Genomic DNA, 27,146 nt, shown 5'->3' with positions numbered 1-27,146 from the left:
CTTATAGTGTTGCCATATTGATGCAGTTCTTGATAAAATGTCCAAAGTTTGGTTTGGAGTCCGCCCATTTTTTTCTTGTGATTTTGGAATTTTCCAAATAATAGTATAACTGTACGAAAAAAAAAATCACTCATTGCATTCTGACCCAAATCGTTTTCCGTAGCCCTGGCTAAAACTTCTCCTACACGCATGCGCTGTGAGGCATTGTGAGAAAATGGCAGACGTCTCTTTGGATGAAGTGATACGACAGCGCGGTATTAACCTCAAGGCACCAGCAAAACGGTATTGAAACTGTAAATGCACAAAGGGATGTTTGCGTATTAAGGACTTAGCAACTTGTAATAACATTTCTAAAAGCATAAACGCGAATTGAGAGCTGTTGGTAGCTAGCTAGCTAACGTTAGTCCATAACAGCAAACGGCGAGTAACGTTGAATCGTTAAAGCGAGGCTAAGCTATAAACTAGCTGTAGGCCTTTATGTCTGAAGCCATTCATCGCTAAAATTTGGTAAATATGGGTTAGCAACCAAACTCAAATTTGAACCAAACTAAGGTTTAGTAGTCGCGATAACGCACAAACGGAAAGAGCTGCGTGCAGTTTGCTTATGTTGATAGTTTTACTCGCCAGGCTAAGCTAGTTAGCAAGCTAATATTTATGTTTGCACTTAGCTAATGCCGTTGCTGGAAGCACTGGGTTAAACCAAGGTGGCGGCTCGTTTAAACTAATATTTAAGAACCTCTTATTTTGGTCACTCAAGTATTGTGTTAGCAAGTACAGAAGCTAATATATTGTCTTATTGTCTGTGCAAATAGCAAGGCCCAGCCCAGTGCGACAGCCATTAATGTGTTTTATGAAAGAAGTAATACAAATTACTTTGCTTTTTTGTTAAGGTCAAAATATAAAACACTTGTATGAGTTTTTTTATGAACAGTAAAATGTGGAATGGAGCAATGTCTTCACAATCCCAATGGCTGTTGTAGTAACGTTACCATTGATGAACTTAAAGGTCCCATATTAAGCTCATTTTCAGGTTGATACTTGTATTTTGTGTTTCTACTAGAACTTGTTTACATGCTTTAACGTTCAAAAAACACTTTATTTTTCTCATCCTGTCTGAATGAATATAGCTACCCGTATTCACCCTCTGTCTAAAATGCTCTGTATTAGCGCCTGTCTCTTTAAAGGTCCTTTGACCTGCTACTTTCTGGATGCCTTTATATAGGCCTTAGTGGTCCCCTAATACTGTATCTGAAGTCTCTTTTATATAGGCCTTAGTGGTCCCCTAATACTGTATCTGAAGTCTCTTTTATATAGGCCTTAGTGGTCCCCTAATACTGTATCTGAAGTCTCTTTTATATAGGCCTTAGTGGTCCCCTAATACTGTATCTGAAGTCTCTTTTTATATAGGCCTTAGAGGTCAAATTCTCTGGGCGGGCAAAGCAGAGAGAGGGGAGGTAACCTTTCCCCTTATGACGTCATAAAGGGAAGATTCCAGATCGGCCCATCTGAGCTTTCATTTTCTCAAAGGCAGAGCAGGATACCCAGGTTAGGTATCCTGGGTTTACACCTATCACCATTTCTAGCCACTGGGGTACCATAGGCAGGCTGGGGGAACTCATATTAATGTTAAAAAACCTCCATAAAGTGACATTTTCATGCCATGGGACCTTTAAGCTTCCCTCCTGAAAAAGCCCAGTCTGCTCTGATTGGTCAGGGATTCCAGGTCTTTTCTTATCTGCTTCTGCGCTCAATGCGTTTCTGTACCGTCATTGCAGCCGGGAATGACTGTAACTGTAGCAGCACTTTCTTTCTAATATATAGTATAACTGTGACATTACAATCGTACAGAAGTCCCGACGGCTCGTTTTAAAGTCACTGTTAGGAAACAATCTGATCATGATTGTTTTGTGGTTCGTATCCGATCACCTAGTGGCGTGCCCTCCGAGTTGATTCTGAAAGCAGTGAAACAGATGAGAGAGGCTTTGTTCAGAGTTTTTAGAGAATGGAACTAAACATATTCACAACAGTCACGGATTACGAATACAGGTTGTGTGCATTTCTCTGTGGATTGGGTGTTTTGATTCTTTCACCGTATTTATACAGCACCTCAAACCTGCTTTATAATCAATAAAGCAATAAAAACTTGACTTTTCACATTGTGGGACCTTTTTAAAGAAACTTTGTTTTTCTTTGTCAGACCCATGTTTGGACGGGGTGCTGGAGGAGTTGGCAAGAGTTTTGATGCTCGCCAAAAGATTGGAGCTAATGATGTCAGACAGCGGCTTGGAGGAGGCGCAGGTAAGGACATTATTGCCTAAGTTTACTTGTGCCTTTTATATTTAATGAAAGCCAACTGATCAGGAAGTTTTTGGGTATTAATACTAAATTCACCCCCAATCTTCTTCCTTTTATTCTCTCAGTTTTTCAAGTGAAAGATGCCAGAGAAAAGCTGGGTCAGAAGGATGCTCGCTTTAAAATCCGTGGCAGGGGAGGAGCAGCAGGAGGAGGTGGTTCAGGAGCAGGAGGAGTGCAGGATGCCCGTCAGATGATCAACTCACGCAAACAGGGGCAGAATCAGTTCAGTGTCCCTGCACATATCGCACAAAAGACGGCAGTAACGCACCATCTGCAGAGTCAGACACTTGTGCCGCAGATACAGATACACACCAACAACGATCTTGCCGGTGTGAACTCAAGGCAGTTTGGCCCGAATGTTCAAGGAGGACTGAGTGTGAGGGGCAGCGTAACGCCACAGCTAAGCAATAATAAAAGAATGATGGATGCTCGTGATAGACTGAGCCTCAAGAGGAGCATTGGAGGGACACAGGCATCTGTCGCACAACCCCTAAAAATAACCAAGACCATCCAGGTGAGGTTAAATTAGTTACTTTGTTCTTGGAAGATCAGTGACACAACCTTGTTGAAGTGTAAAACCACGCTGACGTGCTTACTGTACGGTTTAATGCTTTTTTTTCACAGCAGCGTCCAGTAGGAGCGGGGATGTCGGCTGGAATACGTGCAGCTTCACAGGTAGAGCTGTTTTTCTTGGCATGTTTTGTTCAACATGAGTCGTCAACTTTTGATGACAAAAATATTCCTCTGAAAGAGAACCCAACGTTTCCCTCGTATACTGGCTAAGATTGTAAAACATAGTATTAAAATATATAATTTTGTTTCCCACAGCCTCTCTCAAATGAGCATGATGGCCCCCACAGTAAACAAATAAAGATCACTACGGCTAATAATATGCTACAATCACGGGTAAGAACTGATTCATGACACCTGACCTGCGTAAATCGGCACAGAGACTCAAACACAAACTTAAATTATTGCGCAACTAGTGTCTTGTTTCCTGCATTAAACTCTTCTTTTCAATTTGTTTATTTCATACAGCCTGGTACAGTGGGCTCCACATTCTCCATGTCAGCCCCAATCACCAAGGTGGTTAAAAATGATGCTTACACAGCCCCACGTCCTCCTGTGCCTGTGGCCCCCACCCGACCCAACACCAGCATGGCTGCTACCCGGTCCTCAGCTGCAGCCCTTCAGCCAGTCTCCAGGACTCTCCAGCAAAGCCCAGCAGAAGCCACCACAACAGCTCCTGCTCCCCCTCAGGTAAACATTCCTGATTGCATCTGTAGCTCAGTATGCACTCCAGGGTGGGGAATTAGCACCCGCCACCAGCCAATGGCGGGTACTTTTTCAAAGTGGCGCGTGGATTGTAAAACATATTTTTATTGGTTACTACTTAAAACAAACACGCCATTCTTGCCCAAGCACCGGAGGGAGAAACCGCTCGCCTCGTCGAAGTTGATCTGCAGGTCTCGCCGTGAAATGAAGCCCGAGTGACCCATGTTGACGTCCACGGAGCCGTGAGACGAGTTCCGGCCTATGGTGACCGTCCTCTGGTGCATCACAAACTCCAAGTCCCGGCCTTCGAGTCTGGCCGAGGCCTGCAGAGGAGGACAAGCGAGTCGTGTGGGAAACGTCCCGGCGTCGGCGCGGGCTTCCATCATCGGAGGACCCAAGAGGGCGAGCGAGGGCTGGTGATAGGAGTGCGAGGTCACCGCGACGCGCACGGGACTGCATGGTGCCGACTGCAAAGCGAGCAGGGCTCAAGCTCTGGTGTCGTCCCGGTAGTCTGCCATCTTCTTTTGGAGGGTCAAAACACTCTCACATGCGCACGCACACACACACTTTTCGCACGTGAGAGTTTTCGGCCGGGGCACTTGTTCGCTCCGTGGCTCTCGGAACAACATGGAGTCCGAGTCGGTGTAAGAACGGGACCGGAGTCTCTACAGGAACGGGACTCGTGCTGCGTTCAGGGCATCCTCGTAAGCTGCTGCTTCAAAGATAATCATACAAGATGGTCAGTGCAGAACTGTGGTTCAACCGATATTCTCTTCATGTTATGTTACGATCAGAATATGACCAAACTGACCAAAACACCATTTTACCATGGTCTCGCAGGCTTTTTTTTCACATCACTTTGTATTAATAATAACAAATAATGTATTGAAGCAATTCAAAATATGCTAGTGCGCTTTCTTTTATATATTTGAATTCCGGAAAAAGTGGCTGGTAAAAAATATAAGTGGCTGGTGAAATGGGGCAGTTAATTTCCCACCCTGATGCACTCCATCCCTACCTTTTTTACTTGTCTCCACGTAATATTATTATTCAGTGTAATTTTCATTGCTAGATACTTGTATGCTTGCACACATTTCCCTTGCATATGCTTGATCATGTGGTTTTTTTTTTTCATACTTTCTTTCTAGCCTACTTTCAGTCCTTTGGAGGGGACAAAAATAACAGTGAACAACCTGCACCCCCGGGTCACTGAGGAAGACATAGTTGTGAGTAAATCCCACTGATTGCCAAGAACCTTTTTATGCTTGATGTTCAATGATGTGCTGAGTGCTGTGGTGCTAAATTGACTCATTTGGTATGTGTGTTTGTACTTCTTCTCCCCCCCCCCCATCCATTTGTCCACAGGAACTGTTCTGTGTGTGCGGGGCCTTGAAGCGAGCACGGCTGGTGAAGGTGGGCGTGGCTGAAGTGGTGTTTGTGCGTAAAGAGGATGCCGTGAGCGCATACAGGAAGTACAACAATCGCTGCCTGGACGGTGAGTGCCAGTAGCAAGGACGCACACATCAAATGGCTCTCTGGGTTTTGGGCACTAGCTTCTGTTTTGCATGCAGGTCAATGCCTACGGTACTGAGTTTGCTGGTTAGGGACATCATTGTATACGTTTGTTAAAACAAAATGTCTTTGTTGAACTAAAGGACAGCCAAGTTAGATGAGTTTGGGTGTTTTGTTTTTTTTTTAATTTTATTTTTTCTTTGTTTCTCCCCCTAGGTCAACCCATGAAGTGTAACCTTCATATTCAGGGAAATGTCATCACTTCTGATCAGCCCATTCTATTGTAAGTGGTGCTGCAGGGCTTCAGTCCTTCATTTCAAATGAATCTGTAGTTGACTGTGTTTACATCCACATATTTCCTATGAGCTGTGACTGAACTTCATGCTAACCATTCATTATTATTGACATTTCCTATATTCAATTTGCAAATACTCCAGGCAGCCTTTGTTCACTATCTTATTTGAAAAAGCATTTGCGTGTTTTGGCAAGTGGTTCTTTGAGCTGCCTCTGATGAAGCAGTTACTCAGACAGAAGACATTTTGTGATTGGATTAGTCTGTCTAAGCAACGGCGTTTCCCATTGACCACTCACAATACGTTTTGATACAAATTTGATGTAATTAAGTTTAGCTTCACATTAAAATGTGAATGCCATTGGCCGTTGCTGTGCTTGTGGCTTTCACTTTACATTCAAGTCCTACCATAGACTGTATAATATTAATGGACAAGGCATCCGGTTCGGTGAAGTGCTGCAAATGCGGAAGTGCCTTAAACCTGCTTTCTATCTGAATACCAGCAGGGGGGAGACACGTGCGGTTGCAAAAGGAGGTCGGTTTCTGTAGAAGTCTATGAGAAAGTGACCCACTTCTCACTTGATTTATTACCTCAGTAAACATTTTCATAATGAGTTTATGGTCTCAATTGCTAGTTTTAAAGGAACACGCCGACTTATTGGGACTGTAGCTTATTCACCGTAATCCCCAGAGGTAGATAAGTCCATACATACCCTTCTCATCTCTGTGCATGTTGTAACTCTGTCAGACGGCTCCACCGGTAGCTTAGCCTAGCCCAGATCCTGGAGGTAACCGGCTCCATCTAGCCTACTGCTCCCAATAAGTGAGAAAATAACGCCAACATGTTCATATTTACATGTTGTGATTTGTAGAGTCACAGCAACACAACAACTATATTCTCAGAAGGCGAAGCACTGCTACTTGAGCGGAGTGATTTGCTCGCAGCACCTGAGAAGCCCCGAGCAGAGAGTAGCAGTGCTTCGCCTTCTGAGAATATAGTTCCCAGTTTATATACGGTTAGAAGATGGCTGCGTCTCATGTGACCTTGTTATTTGTACACGCTGTGACTATACAAATCACAACATGTAAATAGGAACATGTTGGTGTTATTTTGTCACTTATTCGGACCATTAAATCTTGTTGATTTTAAAATCGGCGATAAAGCAGAGGGTATTTTAGGGCGTGGCTATGATGTGATTGCCAGTGAAAGTGTGTAACGTAACGTAACGTAATGTAGAGTGTAAGCAGCTCCTCCCTCACTCCTCCCTCTCGTCTAAAATCGTCACATCCACAACCAGGATGGCTGTGCCCGTAACGGCAAACTCGACAACTCATAGTAGATCTCCACAAACCAATGGGTGACATCACACATGCTCTGTCCATTAATATTATAAAGTCTATGAGTCTAACAAATGTAATATCTTTTTGCATGAAGCTATAATAAAAATTAAAAAAAAAAATTATACACAGAATTTATTGAAAGTGTAACCCTGCATTTAGTTTTATGCCTTTATGATCGTGTGACGTTCTCTTCTTGACTCCTACAGGAGGCTCAGTGACACTCCAGGCAGCAGTACAAAGAAAGAAGGTCTGCCGCCCTCTTTGACTCGCCCTTTCGGCCAGCGAGCCTCCTCTCAGCCTACTCCAGAGGTTGACCCTCAGACCATCCTCAAAGCTCTGTTCAAGTCCACCGCACAGTCCACCTCCACCACTGAGCCCCCCAGCTCACAGGCCACTGCCTTTCGCATCAAGATATAGCTCATGTCTAGTGTGAATAAGAGCGTCTGTTCATATACATATTACTGCATTCTCAGTGTTTCACCTTGACGGCAGGCAGCCCACATTCTCTCATATGAAACTGATTTTTACACATTTGATATTCATGACTTCTCTGAACAGGAAATCGTGGATACGCAAAATCGTGGTTTTGTGATATCCATATGTTACCCGTTTGTTTCTGGGATGGACTAGTGGAAGAAGGTGTGTTGTGATTTGTTGTTTTAATCCAATGTGGTGGGGTATGCCAAATCAAATCTTTTTTTTTTTTTTTTTTTCCCCCCCCCCGTCATTTAAATGTTTGTTTTTTTATTACTCCAGTTAATGACAGTGCAGAAGAAAGACATAAAAAATCGAATTGGCAGACACCGAGCAGCATTGTCATTGAGAGATGCGTTACGTTAAAGCCTTTGTACATCCACACATCTGGGTGCACACAGACCATAGAAATGAAACGGAGTAAAGACCAAACAAAGAGAGAAAACAAACGCACAATACATTAGATGCCATATCTATCTGATTAGGCGGGACAAAGAAAGTTGTCTCTAGCAAATCCTTGCTCCAACTCTAACCAACATCAACCTGAAAACAGGTTTTCCTAGCCAACATGATGAAATGCTTGTGGAGAAACTATAATACTAGAAAACCAGTTTTCAAACGGTCATCATGTTTATATATTTAGTTTTAGTTTTTTACCAGCCTTGTAGCATCCAGATTCTTGTGTGCTCAGTTTGTGACTGGTTTTACTTGGTTGTCCAGTTTTGAAGCAGTATATGTTTTAATTCCTCCTAGTATACATTACACCTGATTTGTTCAAAGACTGTAAATTACTTTCTGTTGCTTTCTTGCTATGTCAGTCAAGAGACTAGAGAGGTCAGATATGTCTGTGAAATGTCGCCATTAAATATTTAGCTTTGTAGATGTTGTCTGAGACTCTTCTTTCCCTGCATGCCATGTGATGATGATGATGATGTATTTCTCTAGAGATCAGCCTGAATGCTGGACTGACCCACAGCATTTAGTCTTTCTTAAAATTGCTATTGCAGTTGTCCCTATTTTTAGACGCCTAATTTTAATAATTTACCGTAGCTTTGAAATTTAGATTGCTACTTTTCTTTTGGCCACGGAGCTCATACTTACATCTAAAACCCAACAGCCAAAAGTAATATGAAATTTGTGTGGCCGGGTTAGCTCAGTTGGTAGAGCGGGCGCACAATGTGTGGGGGTTTGTTCCTCGATGCAGCGGCTGCAGGTTCGGCTCTGACCTGCGGCCCTTTGCTGCATGTCATTCCCCCTCTCTCTCTCCCTTCATGTCTTCAGCTGTCAAGTGAAAATAAAGGCCCAAAAATGCATAAAATAATTATCTTTAAAAGTAATATGAAATTATTTTGATGTGCTCCAAATTAAACTAAAAGTTAAAAAAATATACAGTATATCTAAAAAAAACCCCCTGAGATATCTTTAAATAATTAACAATTACTGGTAATGTAATTTTAGCAGCAGATTTCTTCAGATTTACTTTTTGTACAACCTTTATGGTTTTGCTGAAAACGGTAATAAAGTACTTTGCAATCTTTATGTAAGATATACACAAAGTAATAAAACATTTTTTGGCGAAATGGCTGTATTTGGAAATCCTTGAAATATGTCACTGGTAAATATTTATATAATATTTTTTGTTAAAATTGTTATGTGACTTGAGTTGTGTGTTTGTATTATTTTTTTTAATTTAGAAATCACAAATATTCAGTCATCACAGTCCGTAAACATAAAACTATTGTTTGTATTATTTGAAATGCAAAAAAAAATAATAATAACATCTACTACGTACTTGGTTTAGTTACACTTCCGGTGTGAAAGGTCACACCAAAAATGGCGCCGTCCAAGAAGAAACATGCCAGTAGCCAGCCTTGTATTATTCCTGGAGGATTTACAGGTATAAAACGACAAAACTAAGAATATTAATATACATCTTTTGCTATAACACTGATTTATCCTCGAACAGAAGTGGTTCTTGTCTCGTGTTTCTTGACTGGTGATTACTACGTATCAGAGTTGCTGTACCGACTGATGTGTTGGCTTTAGCTTGATCTGTTTTCTGTCTCTCTTCGCAGAGCTGTCCTTACAGTTTAGTTCCGACAGCGCTGCGCAGCACAAGCTGTATGTGAAAGAGCACAAAGTCCGAGCACAGAAGAGTTCACACAGGCCGCTGGACCGGACTCTATTCGTCCTCAACATCCCCCCGTACTGCTCAGAGGTACCGTGTAAATGTAGCTATGACTCAGTCAATAGAACTGCCAATATATTAGCCCTCCTACACAATCTGGACTGTGGTCACAACATATACATACTATTTTGATAATCGATTAATCGTTTGAGTCATTTTTTCATTAAAAAAAATAAGATTTCTCTGATTCCTGCTTGTTAGATGTGAACATCTTCTAGTTTCTTCTCTCCTCTGTGACAGTAAACTGAATATCTTTGAGTTTTGGACAACACAAGACATTTGAGGACGTCCTCTTAGGCTTTGGGAAACATTGATCCACATTTTTCACCATGTTTTGACATTTTTATAGATCAAACAACTAATCGATTAATCGAGAAAATAATCGACAGATTAATCGACTATGAAAATAATCGTTAGTTGCAGCCCTACTTATAACCTATTCCCTGTTATATGTTATTCTTAAGCAATTATATTGTGTTTACATTCTTGTCTTTTCATAGTCATAGCTCATATTTAATAAGCTATTGCACTGTTCAATCCCTGCACTGTTCACACACTCTACCATAGCACCTTATCACGGTCATTGTATCACATGGTCGGTCCATACCAGACCTTTGTAATCACTTCACAAATTGTTTACTCTTTAAATTTCTGTGAGTGATCTTTATTTTTATGTATGTGAGATATAGGGCTGCAACTAACGATTATTTTCATAGTCGATTAATCTGTTGATTATTTTCTCGATTAATCGATTAGTTGTTTGATCTATAAAAATGTCAAAACATGGTGAAAAATGTGGATCAGTGTTTCCCAAAGCCTAAGATGACGTCCTCAAATGTCTTGTTTTGTCCAAAACTCAAAGATATTCAGTTTACTGTCCCAGAGGAGAGAAGAAACTAGAACATATTCACATTTAACAAGCTGGAATCAGAGAAATCTGATTTTTTTTAAATAAAAAAATGACTCAAACGATTAATCGATTATCAAAATAGTTGGCGATTAATTTAATAGTTGACAACTAATCGATTAATCGATTCATCGTTGCACCACTAGTGAGATATATATGTGTGTATGTATTTGTTGTGTTATGGTTGTCTAAGCTACTGGATGCCTAAAATGTCCCTCGGGATGAATAAAGTATCTATCTATCTATCTATCTATCTATCTTATCTAACTGTCTGGTTGAGATGATTTATTAACAATGCAATTAATTACATAAGAAGCTGGGTCCAGACTAGTTTAATGACAGCCAGACAGATTATAGAGGATTTAAAGAGGATGGAAGAATGAAGGGGTGCCGTCAATCCAGGAGAGCGCTTGTGAGATGGATAGGGTGGTGGTGTTTGAAAAAAATGTCAAAAAACGGTTTTCCAGATTGAATGTCTATACTAGAAAATGGGGAAAGTACCTGAACTTTCTGGAGGGCTCCTAGGAAGCTTTGTGCTGGAGAGAGATGTGTATGATGGGCTTATGGTGTTGTCATTTATACATATGTTTATTTGGTTTATTGTCCATTTTGTTACTATTGTAGTACTGGTACTATTATTGTTCTCTGCCCTATGTTCATATGTCAGTCATGTTGAGATAATTACACTATAAAGGACAATTTGTGAAAGTAATGTTACCTTGCTCCTCAGTTTGGGGGGGGCAGTCACATTTCGGCAGGCTCCATGAACCCATGCCAAAAAAGGACTCAGGATTGCAAAGGCTGACAAAGACTTTTTAGGACTTTTAGTAGCCCTCATACCATGCAAGTATAGCAAATTGGGTGATTGTCAGACTTTGCTGTCCTGAGTTAGGGGGGGGGCAGTCACATTTCGTAGAATACCTTATGTCTTTATCCATGATAAATGTGTGTATGTACAGTGAGGAAAATAAGTATTTGAACACCCTGCTATTTTGCAAGTTCTCCCACTTAGAAATCATGGAGGGGTCTGAAATTGTCATCGTAGGTGCATGTCCACTGTGAGAGACATAATCTAAAAGAAAATCGAGAAATCACAATATATGATTTTTTAACTATTTATTTGTATGATACAGCTGCAAATAAGTATTTGAACACCTGTCTATCAGCTAGAATTCTGACCCTCAAAGACCTGTTAGTCTGCCTTTAAAATGTCCACCTCCACTCCATTTATTATCCTAAATTCAATGCACCTGTTTGAGGTCGTTAGCTGCATAAAGACACCTGTCCACCCCATACAATCAGTAAGAATCCAACTACTAACATGGCCAAGACCAAAGAGCTGTCCAAAGACACTAGAGACAAAATTGTACACCTCCACAAGGCTGGAAAGGGCTACGGGGAAATTGCCAAGCAGCTTGGTGAAAAAAGGTCCACTGTTGGAGCAATCATTAGAAAATGGAAGAAGCTAAACATGACTGTCAATCTCCCTCGGACTGGGGCTCCATGCAAGATCTCACCTCGTGGGGTCTCAATGATCCTAAGAAAGGTGAGAAATCAGCCCAGAACTACACGGGAGGAGCTGGTCAATGACCTGAAAAGAGCTGGGACCACCATTTCCAAGGTTACTGTTGGTAATACACTAAGACGTCATGGTTTGAAATCATGCATGGCACGGAAGGTTCCCCTGCTTAAACCAGCACATGTCAAGGCCCGTCTTAAGTTTGCCAATGACCATTTGGATGATCCAGAGGAGTCATGGGAGAAAGTCATGTGGTCAGATGAGACCAAAATAGAACTTTTTGGTCATAATTCCACTAACCGTGTTTGGAGGAAGAAGAATGATGAGTACCATCCCAAGAACACCATCCCTACTGTGAAGCATGGGGGTGGTAGCATCATGCTTTGGGGGTGTTTTTCTGCACATGGGACAGGGCGACTGCACTGTATTAAGGAGAGGATGACCGGGGCCATGTATTGCGAGATTTGGGGAACAACCTCCTTCCCTCAGTTAGAGCATTGAAGATGGGTCAAGGCTGGGTCTTCCAACATGACAATGACCCGAAGCACACAGCCAGGATAACCAAGGAGTGGCTCTGTAAGAAGCATATCAAGGTTCTGGCGTGGCCTAGCCAGTCTCCAGACCTAAACCCAATAGAGAATCTTTGGAGGGAGCTCAAACTCCTTGTTTCTCAGCGACAGCCCAGAAACCTGACTGATCTAGAGAAGATCTGTGTGGAGGAGTGGGCCAAAATCCCTCCTGCAGTGTGTGCAAACCTGGTGAAAAACTACAGGAAACGTTTGACCTCTGTAATTGCAAACAAAGGCTACTGTACAAATATTAACATTGATTCTCTCAGGTGTTCAAATACTTATTTGCAGCTGTATCATACAAATAAATAGTTAAAAAAATCATACATTGTGATTTCTGGATTTTTTTTTTTTTAGATTAAGTCTCTCACAGTGGACATGCACCTACGATGACAATTTCAGACCCCTCCATGATTTCTAAGTGGGAGAACTTGCAAAATAGCAGGGTGTTCAAATACTTATTTTCCTCACTGTATGTAATGTAATGAATGTCCTATCTGTTTCTCGTGTAAACTTGTGACAAATATTTCCCCGCTCAAAAATGGGACGGCTATTGTCACTTTTTTAATAACATTTTATTTACTCTTGGTTTGGATATCAGGACAACATGACCAACGTTACCCTCTAGCGGCGTGCGTGCAGTCGTACGCACAACACCGGAACTACGTAGGTGGCTGTAGAGGTCTAGTTCCGCTTGCTACACGTTGTTGTTGTGGTCGTGCGCTGGCTCTGGTGTGGAAGTTCGTCTGCACCGGGGTTAGAGCGTTCTACAGACAAATATTGCCATCCTCCACAGTAAAGGAAGATAAAACGTTACACTCGCCAGTAATACTTCCTCCTGCACGCATATATCTGAATCACCCTCGTTAGGTGAAATTAACACTATGTTGTTGAATGGTCCTGAATGTTGTAGTTACTGTCATCTTTTCTTGATTTTTGTCTGGGTGCAGGGGCGTCAGACTGGGGGGGGGGAAAAGAGGACCTAGTACCCAGGGCCCAAAAAGATGCTAGAATGAATAGCTGTGGATGGGGGGGAGGGGCCCATAGAAAATTCCTTTTCTACAGGGCCCAGAATTTTGTGTTACGCCCCTGTCTGGGTGGGTGGTGATGACGAAAGACATAATGTTTTGTATGTTGTAAAAAAAAAAATGCTATTAATTATCTTAGTTCTACAGACTAACTGTTTCCGACTGTCATTCCTGTCCTGCTGTTTGTGTTTCAGGGTGTTGTCAAAGAGTTGTTCTCACAGTTTGGCTGTGTTCAGTCCGTGGAGTTGAGGGACCACCCGGGCTCCTTCCAGGACTCTGGACCCAAGCTGTCCAGGTTCTTTAAACCAGTTGCAAAACAGGTTGGCTGCTGAGCTCTTTCTGCTGATAACACCATGGACAAAAATGAACTGTACTTGTTATGTACCGTATATTTCACGGCATTCATATTTAACCTTTTGCGTCTCCGTTTGTCCTTTCCAGGGTTTTAGAGTTGGCTACGTTGTGTTCGAAAACTCCTCCAGTTTAAAAGCAGCTAAATCACACCCACATGATGTCTCTTTGGTGGTGTGCACAGAGCAGCGTCCAGTGAAGACAGGAGTGCAGAGTGAGTGACGCTACAGTGATGCATTCATTTTTATTAATGCAAGGTTTTTTTAATGGCTGTTTTTAAAGGTCCCATGGCATGACAATTTCACTTTGAGGTTTTTTAACATTAATATGAGTTCCCCCAGCCTGCCTATGGTCCCCCAGTGGCTAGAAATGGTGATATGTGTAAACCGAGCCCTGGGTATCCTGCTCTGCCTTTGAGAAAATGAAAGCTCAGATGGGCCGATCTGGAATCTTCCCTTTATGATGTCATAAGGGGAAAGGTTACCTCCCCTTTCTCTGCTTTGCCCGCCCAGAGAATTTGGTCCGCCCATGAGAAAGAGAGAGACATCATGGCTTTCAAACAAGCAAAGTGGCAGTTGGTCAAGGCCACACCCCCACCCTCCACCACGGCCCCCCCCCTCTCTCCTCCTCAACAGCATTTAAAGCTACAGACACAGAAATGGTACATCCTAAGGAAAGCTCATTGTGGGACTGGCTCTAGTGGCTGTAATTCTGCACCAAGGCTGAATTTTGGGAAAGAGACTTCAGATACAGTATTAGGAGACCACTAAGGTCTATATAAAGAGACTTCAGATACAGTATTAGGGGACCACTAAGGTCTATATAAAGAGACTTCAGATACAGTATTAGGGGACCACTAAGGTCTATATAAAAGAGACTTTAGATACAGTATTAGGGGACCACTAAGGTCTATATAAAGAGACTTCAGATACAGTATTAGGGGACCACTAAGGCCTATATAAAAGAGACTTTAGATACAGTATTAGGGGACCACTAAGGTCTATATAAAGAGACTTCAGATACAGTATTAGGGGACCACTAAGGCCTATATAAAAGAGACTTCAGATACAGTATTAGGGGACCACTAAGGTCTATATAAAGAGACTTCAGATACAGTATTAGGGGACCACTAAGGCCTATATAAAAGAGACTTCAGATACAGTATTAGGGGACCACTAAGGTCTATATAAAGAGACTTCAGATACAGTATTAGGGGACCACTAAGGTCTATATAAAAGAGACTTCAGATACAGTATTAGGGGACCACTAAGGTCTATATAAGAGACTTCAGATACAGTATTAGGTGACCAGTAAGATATATAAAAGCATCCAAAAAGCAGCATGTCATAGGACCTTTAAATATGACTCTACTGTAGTATTGCAGTTTCAGTGTGAGCCAGATTCTTGTTGATCAAACATATTCAAACACAGAACAAAACAGTCTTACTTTGTTTTTTATGTTTTTTGTTGCTCTTTCTTACTCCAGAATGGATTCAGCAGTACACAGAGTCTTTTATTAATCCGGACAAATTGCAACAAATAGTCGACTCCTTTATGGAAGGCTACGACAAGCGGAAAGAGGAGGTGAGAATTCTGCAGCTCTTCCTCCAGCATAACACACCCATCTAGTCCGTGTGACTTCAACGTGTTGTTGTTTCTGTCACAGGAAGCGGAGAGGCAGAGGAAGGAGGCAGAGCAGCAACAAGAGGATGAAGAGGGCTGGGTGAAAGTCACAAGAGGATCCAAGGGCACCAAGGGCCGCCCCCACAGTGAGGCAGCCAATGAGAGGACTCTACAGAAAGAGATGAGGAAGAAGAAAAGGAAGGAGCTCCTGAACTTTTACACCTGGCAGCACAGAAACACTCAGAAAGAACGTAAGTTGCGATTTAGTTTATTCGTCATCTAGAGGCTAGTCTCGCATTGCCAGACCTTCCTCCACAGCGCTGCAGAGGAGGGTCTGGCTAGTCCACACAGCATTCCTGGACGGGAAAAAAAAATTTGCCTCTGGAAGGAACTTGTTTTGGTGGAACGTGTACGTTCAAAAGTTGTTTTAGTCCCGGTTTACACGAATACGCTCACGGGTGAAAACGACAATATTTTTTCAGATGTGCCTTTCGTTTAGATGGCATTTTTTCGGGCTTAAAAACGCAAAAAAGTGAAACCACCCTCCAGAGTGGAAATCTTAAAAACTGTGTGTGTGTGAATAACTCCACCTCCTCGACAGAATTGTCAGCTTTTGTTGTTCGCTTCGCGCTACTAGGGAGAGGGAAGAGGAGGAGGAGGAGAGGGAGACAAGTAGAAGGAAGGTTCTATGCAGGTGCGCAGACTTGGTGGATCGCATTTCACACACTTTTGCGTCACCATATGCACGCAGATTTCCCCCCCCCCCATAACGCTCGTCTAAAGGCGGGCTAAAAAGTGAGAACGCAACGCCACTTTTGCGTTTTCTCTTTAGATCGTTTCCGTCTAAACATAGCCTTAGTCGTGCAATAGAAAACTCAGATTGGACAGATAGTCTAGCTAGCTGTCTGGATTTACCCTGCAGAGATCTGAGGAGCAGTTAACCATAGTCCTCACAAATCCACCGGAGGTTAGAATACCAACACAAAGAATGCGTTTGGTAACAGACATCCGGCGGCATCGGAGCTATCCCGGAAGTGGAAAGTCGTGGATATAGACTCACTATCTGTAGGCTAGAATTTGTCCTCGATGTTTGCTGAAGGAGAAAGAGAAGCCATCAAGCTTTGCAAAAACAAAATGCCTTTATTATTAACTAATTTTTTTTTCCGCTCTTTTTTTCAGATATTGCTGACCTACGGAAAAAATTCGAGGAGGATAAACAGAGAATAGCTCTGCTGAGGGCACAGAGAAAGTTCAAACCTTACTGAGTCAACTACCCTGATTTTCCTTTCTTCATTTCACTGCTTTTGTGTGTTTTAGTTACATTACAACTCTGACCATTTTTGTGTCAATAAACATTCTGAGTGACTTATTTTCATGATTATTGAATTACCAGCACATCACAAGAGATGAAGGACATTTGGGAAATCATTGTTGGTAGAAAGCATTTGATTAAAAAGGTGACATGCAGGACAAAGTACCAATGCCAATTCAAGTATTATTAAAAAAACTAGTCTTGCATTGCCAGACCGTCCTCCTCCTCCGCAGTGCTGTGTCTGGCTAGTCCACACAGCATTCCAGGATGGGAGGAAAAACGTGCTCTGGTTTACAGTGTGTTCCAAATTATTATGCAAATGATATTTTACACTGATTTTCCTAAGTAGTCGATGCAAATGACAGTCAGTATAATTTTAAAGTCAGCAACCGTTAGGTTTCATCGAACAAACCACCCAATGAAAACTATTTTTTTCAAAAATAAAAAACTTAAAATGCACTGTTTCACATTATTATGCACAACAGAGTTCAAAGCATTGTATAGGTTGTAAAGAACTGAAAATGGTCATTTGCTGAATCTGCAGCATTAGGTCATATTTACTGAAATCAAAAGCTATTTCAATCAAACATCTTAACAGGGCAAGTTACATGTTAACATAGGACCCCTTCTTTGATATCAGCGTCACAATCCTTGCATCCATTGAACTTGTGAGTTTATGGAGAGTTTCTGCTTGAATTTCTTTGCAGGATGTCAAAATAGCCTCCCAGAGCTGCTGTTTTGATGCGAACTGCCTCCCACCCTCATAGATCTTTAGCTTGAGGATGCTCCAAAGGTTCTCAATAGGGTTGAGGTCAGGGGAGGATGGGGGCCACACCATGAGTTTCTCTCCTTTTATGCCCATAACAGCCTATGACACAGAGGTATTCTTTGCAGCATTAGATGGTGCATTGTCATGCATGAAGATGATTTTGCTACAGAAGGCACGGTTCTTTTTGTACCATGGAAGAAAGTGGTCAGTCAGAAACTCTACATACTTTGCCGAGGTCATTTTTACACCTTCAGGGACCCTAAAGGGGCCTACCAGCTCTCTCCCCATGATTCCAGCCTAAAACATGCCTCCTCCTTGCTGACGTCGCAGCCTTATTGGGACATGGTGGCCATCCACTACTCCATCCATCTGGACCATCCAGGGTTTTAAAATTAGTCTTCATGTATTTCTGGGCCCACTGCAACCGTTTCTGCTTGCGAGCATTGGTTAGGGGTGGCCGAATAGTAGGTTTATGCACAACCGGAAGCCTCTGGAGGATCCTACACCTTGAGGTTCGTGGGACTCAGCAGCATCAAATACCCGTTTGCTGCTTTGTAATGCATTTTAACAGCTGCTCTTAATCTGATGAATTTGTTTGGCAGAAACCTTCCTCATTATGCCTTGATCTGCACGAACCCATGTGTGCTCTGAATCAGCCACAAATCTCAAGTAACTTGCCCTGTTAAGATGTGTTTGATTGGAATAGCTTGATTTCAGTAAATATGACCTAATGCTGCAAATTTAGCAAATTACCATTTTCAGTTCTTTACAACCTATAAAATGTTTTGAAACTTTTTGTGCATAATGTGAAACAGTGCATTTTGAGTTTTTTATTTTTCAAAAAAAATAGTTTTCATTGGGTGGTTTGTTCAATGAAATTCGACTTATACCCTAACTAAGAAAATTATACTGACTGAATTTGCATCGACTATTTAGGAAAATCAGTGTAAAAATATCATTTGCATAATAATTTGGAACACTGTATTGGCATTTCTTTAAATCAAAATCGTCTTGGGTGGCGGTATGCGCTGGACGGAAGCACAGTGCCGCTGCAAAATAGCCTCGGGAAGGAACTTGTTTTGGTGGAACATGGATATGTTCAAAAGTAGTTTTAGTCGTGCGACAGAAAACTCAGATTGGACAGATAGTCTAGCTAGCTGTCTGGATTTACCCTGCAGAGATCTGAGGAGCAGTTAACCATAGTCTTCAGAAATCCACCGGAGTTTAGAATGCCAACACAAAGAAAGCATAAGGTACCGGACATCTGGCTGAAATGAAAGACATCCGGTGGAATTTCCGGCAGAACCTGAACAATCCTGGAAGAGGAATGCCTTGGATATGGACTATTACAAGAACTATCTTTAAGAGCCATTCAAACCAATGTTTTGGCCTTGATTTTACAAAAAGAACGAAAGCCATAATGAATGACCGCAGCTTTTGAGTTTATGATCAACCAAAATCAAAGTACAAAAACAAGTTTAAATGCATACCACAGACGGTGAAATGTTTTATTGAGATTGTTTGCTGTCAACTTGTACTTCACAAACTTGCTTTGCTTCTGGCTTCTGCCTCTTTCTGAAGCTTAACCCAACAGTGAACAGCAGGATCAATAGCAGGGCAGCGCCAACACCAGAGAGAACATACACTGTCACCTGAAACACTGAGGAACAGAGAAAAAAAACATTTAATTCAAGTATTGCCATTGATAACATCACATGCTAACTGTAGTCTTGTACTGAGCAGGACTTACTCGTCTTCTGTTTGACACATGGATTGTCCTCTAGTTCAGTGCTGTTCCGTCCCAGCACCAGTGGCCCTAAAGAGACCAGCTGGACCTGGTCGGACTCAGTGATTGCCTCTCTTCTCCGTCTCTGCCCCTCCTCTGATGCTGTGGGAGGAGAGGCAAACGTTTACCGCATAGCCACAGCACATACAGACAGTGTACAAGGAGAAAAACATACTGTAATATACTCACTAATGATGGCACATTGCTGTGCACAGTCAACATCATCTGTGCAGATTTCCACCCAACAGAAGAAGTAAATCTAAGGGAGAGATTACACATGTGTGCAGAGATACACATTTATATATTATCATTTTATATTGATTTATATTATTTGTGGATGTGATAACCTTACTTCCTCCACACTTGGATGGTCTGTATCAGGGTCCAAGAAGGCAAAGGTCTTGACATCAAACCTCCTGACTTGGGAGTGGGAGGTGGTCTTCCCCTGGTTGTCCACAGGGACAGAGCTTCTCATGTTATCCAAAGGGTTGGGACATCTATCCAGGGGGAGAAACAACGGTCAGGTGCTCAGCCTTCGAACATAATTTCAATATTTCCATCTTAGGTTGACGCTGTAATTTTCTTCCACGTTACCCATAATAGAGAAGTGTCCACACAGAGTGTCTAGACGAAGGGTAGGCAAAGCAATCCCGTACCCCCAGGGAAAGTGTGGGGTCTGGGGACGGCTGGGCGAATGAAATTTCCACATATGCCACGTCGCGCAGCGGCAAGGTCAGTGGAAGTTGGTCCTCAGAAAAGAAGGATGTGAAGGATGCATCTAGAGGAACAAATCATTAGTTCTAAAGACTTGACACAATGCGATGAGTGATTCCATACTGCTCTCCATTTTTAGTACCTTTGGCTATTCTCATCTGCAATGCCATGGTTCCCATTGCAACCACAGGCGGTGGGTTGGTCACTGCATACAAGGACCGCAAGTCTGGGACACGCCGTTTTGATGCCCTTTCTGATGTCTGCTTTGATGCCTCATATTCACACTGGACCTTGACACTAAAACCCCCATACTTATGTCACCACCAGTATACTTTTCTTACCTAAAAATCACTGTCAAAGCCATCAGCTTACAGCAGGGTGCAGAGAACTCACCTAAATGGAGTATGTCTGGTTATGCTTTTTTTAGTGTGCAGCTCCTCCACTTCCACCTCATAGATCTCCATGTCTCCTTCCACCTCAAAGCCGAGCAGAGAAGGAAGGATTCAAAGTAAAGCAAACATGTATCAACTACTTGCAGCCAATATATGCAATAAAGGAAAGCTTTAATCGTGCTTGACATCATTTAAAATGGAACGGAGACATTTCAGCGAGACAATAAATATGTTCTTTTGTCCAAATTCTAGATATCTTATGTTGGAATCCAACTCTTGACAAGTAGCATTACCTTCATCTTCACACCACAGTCCATGACTCCAATCTTGAAAATAGCCGTGTCTGGGGTGGTGACCACAGGGGAACACTGTGGCTGATCTTTGACTATGAGGCTGCTGGGATCGATGGGCTGGTCTGTGCCTGTGGCCTTTACTGAGAACACAAAGTGTCCATCCAGAGAGCAGGCTGCAGGGCGATGTCAGAGATAAATGATGTACTTCACATAGAAATAAAAATGGCCAATTCATTTCTATGGTACCTCATCACAAAATCCCTTCCATGTAAACAGTACTTTACATGCCAAGACAAATGCCAATACTACCATTGAGTCTGTAGTAGCAGTTTAAATCGTCAGCGTCATAGCAGCATCCCAGTTTGTAGCAGACATCGCTAGAAATTCTTTGGTAGCCACAATCCACTCGTAGAGCTTTTTCTGTGTCACAATTTCCAGGTAGCGCTGGAGAAGAGCCATGTGTTTAGTGTTCTAACCTGGCACAGTAAAAACAGCCAAAACACTATGTATTGTACATGACAGGTAATATCCCCCCATGGCATCACTTGTGTGTAAAGAAATTATTCAGAACTCCCGACCAGGATCCAAAGTGAAATTCAACAGTTGAAGTTTTGATTGATGGAAACGGATACAAAATGAGCACTGACTTCAGATATACAATACATTACTGTGTCAATGAGTTTGTTATACACGTCGGCTGCCTCCACTCACGTGTTGGGATAAGTTCAGTCTTCTCACTGCGTCTCTTTATCAAAGGACAGATGATATTAACCCTGAACCAACGATCCCCTCCTGTCAGCTGTACCTGCAAAGGGATGACCACTTTGCTGCCCTGAGGATCAAAGATCATCACAATGTGGATGTTAAGAAGAAGACATACACACCATTTTTGCATTTACATGTGCACACAAACTCACAGTGCATGTGTACTGTATATTCCCCTTTTGTAGACTTCTCAATTTACAGAAAATAGGAGGACCATTTGCAATATTGGGTTTGGGGCTGACAACTTTAAAAGGTATTCAATTTCAATAAAGGTTTCACTATTTCTACCAATCAATAGTGTTTTGTAACTTACATGTATTGTGTGGAATGTTTTGCAATTTTCCCCTTAGTCAAGGAGAGGACTTTGCTTTTTAAATAAGAGGAACACTGTTCAGCCCACCCAATAACTTCCATACAGTCCCTTCATTTACCTCAATCTGTGCATAGCAGCTGTCATATGTGCTATAGACGTAGAGGTTCTGGTTTTTCTCTCTGACCAGTCTCACTCCACAGTATTCCTCAGTTTGAGACAATGGAATTATGGCCCCTGTAATGTCTAAGACGACAACAAAGCACATGCAGTAGCCTATTATTGGATTCAATGCAAATGTTTAAATGTGAACATTTAGGAATTTGCACTTCGTATCTACTTATACGATTCCAACCTTGTTTGCCATGATCCATCTAAGTTGGAAAAATGGTTTGCAACAAAGAACGCGATCTCACCTTTAACATGTATATTACTTTTAACCTGCGGGCCAAAAACAGCTCTTATCCTTCCAACAGAACAGCTGACGCTGGGCAGGGCGAGCTGCTCCGGAGTGGTCTTCTCCGGCTGAGCCGTGACGGCAAAAAGTAAAATAATCAAACACAGTTTTGCACAATGATAATCCATCTCCTTAGGATTTAGATATTTAGCTCATACGAGTTTGGTCTCAGAAATATCACGTCCTTTCTTTGACACCGGGGAACAATGACAATAAGCACATAGCCTATCTACACGTAGTGAAGCTCTCGTGGTCTGGCGTCTTGAGGACGCAGCAAGCGTCAAACTAATTAACACTAATTAACGTCACGTGATTTATGTTTTATGTTTAATTAGTGTTAATTAGTTTGAAGTTTGCTGCGTCCTCTTCCAGACCACGAGAGCTTCACTCACTACATGCAGATATATGTGCTTATTGTCATTCATGTTAGGCTAATAAAAGATTAGCCGGAGTCAAATTCCTTGTTTGTCTACGCAAACCTGGCCAATAAAGCTGATTCTGAAAAAAAGTTGCAATTATGTCACAGTTGTCCACCTGTGCGCCCTGAGAGCTGCCGGCTTAAAGCTGCTTTGAACAGTAGGACAGAATGAGCTGGTAATGAATAAAAAGGTCAATGTGTAAATAATAGATACCATGCTTAGCATATGCATGGTATCCTCAGGGAGCCATTAAATGTAACCATTGCGTAACTATAAGGCCGTACCAACCTCACCCCCTCAGATTGGAACTAATTTCAATAAAATACAAAAATAGTTGGCCTAATCCCTGTATAATAGTAGCCTAAGAAAAAAAAGTAGAAAAAGGTGAGGAGGATGACATTGGCAGAAGCAGTAAGAGAGGTTGACCAGGGCCAGATGGAGGAAAGGTGAGAGAACACAGACTTTTATTTGAAGTAGAAGGATTTGAAGAGTAAATTAAATCATTGGCAAATCTATAAAGATATTTTGATTGATTTCCAAAAGGTAAAAATAACTTTTTCTACTTTTCTTTTGAAGTTAGAAGGAAGACCTGCTCGTGGCTATGACAAATGAAATTGAGAGACGTGGACTTGTACGTTGAATGTCAATTAGTAAAGGCCATGCTGTGGCAATAAAATAAAACAGTTGCCCTGCTATAAAAGCATTACAAATCTTTCCTGTGAGACGATTGGTGTCCAGGATTTATGCTAAACTGATGCAAGTGTCCATAGGAGAACTCCCAATAGTGGGGAAATGGGAGCGAGAGCTTAGCCCTGAGGGGAATGTAATCAATTGGGAGACAGTTTGGGACATTTTCCATTGTTCCAAGAACCCAAATCACCAGCAGATCCACTTCAACATATGTCATAGGATGTTTTGGACTCCCCAGAAGAGATACGTCTCTAAAGTAATTCCAACTCCCTATTGCAGTGTGAACAGGTGCTTGAGTTCTGGAATAAAACATGATCAATAATATCTGATGTGATAGGATGCCGAATTCCTACTGACCAGATTGTTTTGTTACTTAATGACGACTCTAAATTACACCTGCTTGGGAGACAGAGGAAAATTAGCTAGCTGGCTCAACCGCAACCAAGAAAATGATAGCTCATTGCTGGCTTCCCCCCCCCCCCACACACACACACTCGCTTTGTATAAAACAGTGGTTGACATACTTTCTGGACGTAGTTATGATCGAGCTCTCTACAGCAAGGATTAACAAAGCCAAGTCATCAACTATCAACCTATGGAAAAGCGCAGCAGCACAAATATCAGACTTAATGACCTCAGCCCCACAAGAAGTAGAGGAGAGCGACTAGGCAGGGTGTGATTTCTGTTTTTTATTTTTTTCTTCCTCGAGACCGCAGAGGGTGGGGGGTGGGCGAGGGTTTTTGTTTTTGTTTGGTTTGTATTTCTCTGTTTCTGTTCTGTATGTTGGCATAAAAAATGAAAAAGCATTACAAATCTGAAAACTGTGTTTTTAAAACTCTTTAGTCTTTCTGGGATAATCTAGTCCAGATTTGACAGGTCTAGGTATAGTGGGTTTGGATCTGGACTTGGTCTAATGTGGTCTACATATGAAAAAAACAGTAAAATCTCCCTTTATTGCATTTTCACAAATAGAATAAAGCTTTCACAAATCTGATACTGTGTTTTTAAGACTCTTTAGCCTCTCTGGGATAATCTAGTCCAGATTTGACAAGTCTGCGTATAGTGGGTTTGGATCTGGATCTGGTCTAATGTGATCTACATATTAAAAAAAACTGTGAAATCTCCCTTTATTGCGCTCTCATAAAGACAATAAAGCTTTCACAAATCTAAGTGTGTTTTAGACATAATTAATAATTTATCTTAATGACTAACACTCTTTCAATAAAGTAAGAGGTTAAAAAAATGGGAGGATCAGTCACTCAGCAATGTAAATTATATTTCCCTGCTGAATCGGACAGTTTTAAAGGCATACTATGTAACTTTTCCCTCTTTGGTCCCCCTACAGGTTGTCTCATTGGAACTACAGTTTCCACAGCTGTAGTCCCAATGAGACAACCCGTAGGGGGACCAAAGAGTGAAAGGTTACATAAGCCGCTTTCCGACCAGAGGGATTTTTGCAGTTCCTAGAACATAAAATTCCTATAACCCTTTTTTTCTCGTGTTCCGACTGGACGTCTACTGCCTGCTGATTTTGTACCTTTGCCTGGATTGTTCTCTGGACAATAAAGTTCCTTACCTTGTACTCCCTGTTCTAAGTCATGCAAAAGGAAAGCACTGGACTGGAAAGATGCACACATCATGGTTCAGGTGGAAAAAGGAAGGAACAAATGGAGGAAGGCAGCATACATAGCCTCTAATTCTGCCACAGAGATTGAACCCTCCGCTGGAGGATGGATCGGGAACTTGAGTTCAGGAACGTCAGTGACCAGTAACTGATGACTTGGCTTCGTGTTGAACCTTCAAAGAGCCGGACAGGAGGCCGGTGAGATGACGAATGAGCTGGAGGCCAAGCAGAATGGACACGTCAAGATGATATGGTAGCAGACTGGATTGCACAGGAATGAATTGGATTCAGGATCTACATGAGCTGGAAGACTTCAAACCTTGGTTGTGACATCTGCTGAACTACATCACTTTGCTGTTGTGTGTGTGTGAGGATGGTTATTGAAGGAAAGCACTTCACTGGAAGGACGCACACATCATAGGTGAGGTGGAAAAAGAGAGGAAACAATGGAATGAAGGCAGTCTATAGCATCAATTCTTCTATGGAGATGGGACCCAAATAAAGAACGGACTGAGGCCTCGAGGTCAGGAACACGAAGGACTTTTAACTGATGACCTATTGTGTTTGACCTTCGAAGGGCCGGGAAAGAGGCCTGGGACATGACAGCTGAGTTTGAGGCAGAGCAGAATGGGCACAATGTGTCGGGATGATACGGTGCTACACTAGACTTCAAGGTTGAAGAACAAACTTTGGAACTGTGACATTTGCTCAACTACATCAGTTTGCTGATGTGTGTGAGGGTGGATATTGAAGTGTAAACAAGCACACATCATGGTTCAGGTGGTCAAAGAAAGGAACAGTAAACCAGAGCTGTCAGTCTTCCTCCATTCAAATTTCATTTATTTTTTTAATATTCGAATAATATTCGAATATTTAATGCTCAAATGCAGCCTGTTAGAAATATGTACTACACTACTCAGGCTTATGCATTGTCAACGCCACTATAAGCATGTGGTTGTTGTTACACGTTCTGTCCACTAGAGGGACTTCCAACATCAGCCTGGCCTTAAAAGAGACCTACGTCATGGCGCATTGCATTTCTGGCACGTCGCTCTCTGTTTACATTATATTCCACCACGCACACAGCGACAAACACAAATCAACAGAGAACTCTGTAATGAAACATTATCTAACAAGTGTATTGAAGCGGCTGTTGTAGAGGCTAACGGTGCTCAGTTAGCACAATGACATCATGTTAGAAAGCACAGCCGAAACCATTTGTCATAATCGTAAGGCCGGCTTCACATTGCCTGCGTGGCGTGAGCGTGTCAGCTGGTGGCGTGTCCGTTTTTACTTCGGCTCCCATGTTAACAGGTTAGAGCTTGCACACTGCCTGCGTGACGCGGACGTCTCAAAACGTGTGCATGCTAGAAATAGAACTGACGCCTATTTTTCACGCAACACGCAAGCATGTTGGAGGCAAAATAGAATACAAAAAGATGTTTATATGTCATTTTGACACTAATATATATTAATAAATGACATTTTGATGTTTGAAAGTCTCTAGGTTTTGATATAAATGCAGATATAAATGTAATTTAAAAAAATAATAATAAATAATTATCGATTTTCAAATATTGCACCTGTAATCTGTAGCCTCTTTTGCAGTCAATACTGCCGATGTTGTAATCAAATCAGTATATATTTATGTTGAACATGAAGTATACTACTGCTTGAGTGCAGTAAATCAATGGGAAACATCCTTGTGTACAGACAAGGCTAGCAGCAGCAGCGCTGCGTCAGACACGTTTCTGGTGTGCAAACAGAAACGCCACGCTCACACCACGCAACCAGCGTGAAGCCGGCCTAACAATAGTGTTAGTCACGATGCTAATGGCATTGATAACAAAGCCAAACGGCGCTGTCACTACTATTTTAGTGATTTATAATCAACTTGTTTCTTGCAGATTGTCACCTTACTGAGAATACAGCTGTTAGAAGGTAATATATGAAGTCGAAGCTAACTCTGAAAGCTGTAGGGCAGCTAACATTAACTCTAGCTGTCTGAATAATTAATGAAAAATAAAAAGATGACCTATTTATCAAAATAATGAATGGACTAGAATGCAGTCAAAGCAAAATATAGACAGACTTCTTTCAAAAAGCATTTGGTTGGCTAGGTAAAATAGTAATTATCTTCAACAAACAACACAGCCAATCATATATTTAAATAAATCACAT

The 27,146-nt window shown here is 41.9% G+C and overlaps 3 protein-coding genes across 4 annotated transcripts; 2 read left to right on the top strand and 1 right to left on the bottom strand.

Moving 5' to 3' along the window:
- Positions 1-150: 150 nt before the first annotated feature.
- poldip3 (polymerase (DNA-directed), delta interacting protein 3) lies at positions 151-8,129 on the top strand. Of its 2 annotated transcripts, none has more exons than XM_031320917.2 (10): positions 151-282; positions 2,198-2,298; positions 2,430-2,869; positions 2,980-3,030; positions 3,184-3,261; positions 3,394-3,615; positions 4,779-4,856; positions 4,996-5,125; positions 5,359-5,425; positions 6,982-8,129. In XM_031320917.2, exons 1-10 carry the CDS (start codon positions 215-217, stop codon positions 7,190-7,192), a joined length of 1,446 nt encoding a protein of 481 aa, XP_031176777.1. In that variant the 5' UTR covers positions 151-214; the 3' UTR covers positions 7,193-8,129. The 2 variants fall into 2 exon arrangements, with proteins under 2 accessions (XP_031176777.1, XP_031176776.1); XM_031320916.2 differs by having other exon boundaries at positions 2,421-2,869.
- Positions 8,130-9,040: 911 nt separating this feature from the next.
- Positions 9,041-16,803, top strand: rrp7a (ribosomal RNA processing 7 homolog A). The gene is made up of 7 exons (XM_031321071.2): positions 9,041-9,146; positions 9,325-9,467; positions 13,655-13,780; positions 13,902-14,025; positions 15,298-15,395; positions 15,478-15,685; positions 16,614-16,803. The coding sequence occupies exons 1-7, from the start codon at positions 9,083-9,085 to the stop codon at positions 16,697-16,699; spliced, it is 849 nt and encodes a 282-aa protein (XP_031176931.1). The 5' UTR covers positions 9,041-9,082; the 3' UTR covers positions 16,700-16,803.
- A 2,195-nt stretch (positions 16,804-18,998) lies between these two features.
- On the bottom strand, positions 18,999-22,360 carry LOC116065541 (zona pellucida sperm-binding protein 4-like). The gene is made up of 12 exons (XM_031321088.2): positions 22,192-22,360; positions 21,897-22,021; positions 21,412-21,532; positions 21,010-21,144; positions 20,701-20,873; positions 20,409-20,491; positions 20,158-20,312; positions 19,896-20,079; positions 19,654-19,798; positions 19,491-19,560; positions 19,266-19,403; positions 18,999-19,175 (listed from the first exon to the last, which is right to left on the bottom strand). The coding sequence occupies exons 1-12, from the start codon at positions 22,358-22,360 to the stop codon at positions 19,024-19,026; spliced, it is 1,650 nt and encodes a 549-aa protein (XP_031176948.1). The 3' UTR covers positions 18,999-19,023.
- Between the last annotated feature and the right edge of the window lie 4,786 nt (positions 22,361-27,146).

The sequence above is a fragment of the Sander lucioperca genome, chromosome 21 (assembly GCF_008315115.2).
Source record: "Sander lucioperca isolate FBNREF2018 chromosome 21, SLUC_FBN_1.2, whole genome shotgun sequence".
Lineage (NCBI taxonomy): Eukaryota > Metazoa > Chordata > Actinopteri > Perciformes > Percidae > Sander > Sander lucioperca.
This window is presented reverse-complemented; position numbering and strand designations above follow the sequence as displayed.

Bases quoted from the DNA above. Each gene is read 5' to 3' on its own strand.
- poldip3 (XM_031320916.2), top strand. From the start codon at position 215: ATGGCAGACGTCTCTTTGGATGAAGTGATACGACAGCGCGGTATTAAC. The intron at 2,870-2,979 runs GTGAGGTTAAAT...TTTTTTTCACAG, and splicing joins AAATAACCAAGACCATCCAG to CAGCGTCCAGTAGGAGCGGG. The intron at 5,426-6,981 runs GTAAGTGGTGCT...TGACTCCTACAG, and splicing joins TCTGATCAGCCCATTCTATT to GAGGCTCAGTGACACTCCAG.
- rrp7a (XM_031321071.2), top strand. From the start codon at position 9,083: ATGGCGCCGTCCAAGAAGAAACATGCCAGTAGCCAGCCTTGTATTATT. The intron at 14,026-15,297 runs GTGAGTGACGCT...TTCTTACTCCAG, and splicing joins AGTGAAGACAGGAGTGCAGA to AATGGATTCAGCAGTACACA. The intron at 15,396-15,477 runs GTGAGAATTCTG...TTTCTGTCACAG, and splicing joins ACGACAAGCGGAAAGAGGAG to GAAGCGGAGAGGCAGAGGAA.
- LOC116065541 (XM_031321088.2), bottom strand. From the start codon at position 22,360: ATGGATTATCATTGTGCAAAACTGTGTTTGATTATTTTACTTTTTGCC. The intron at 19,404-19,490 runs GTGAGTATATTA...CTCCTCCCACAG, and splicing joins ACAGCAATGTGCCATCATTA to CATCAGAGGAGGGGCAGAGA. The intron at 19,176-19,265 runs GTAAGTCCTGCT...TCTGTTCCTCAG, and splicing joins ATGTGTCAAACAGAAGACGA to TGTTTCAGGTGACAGTGTAT.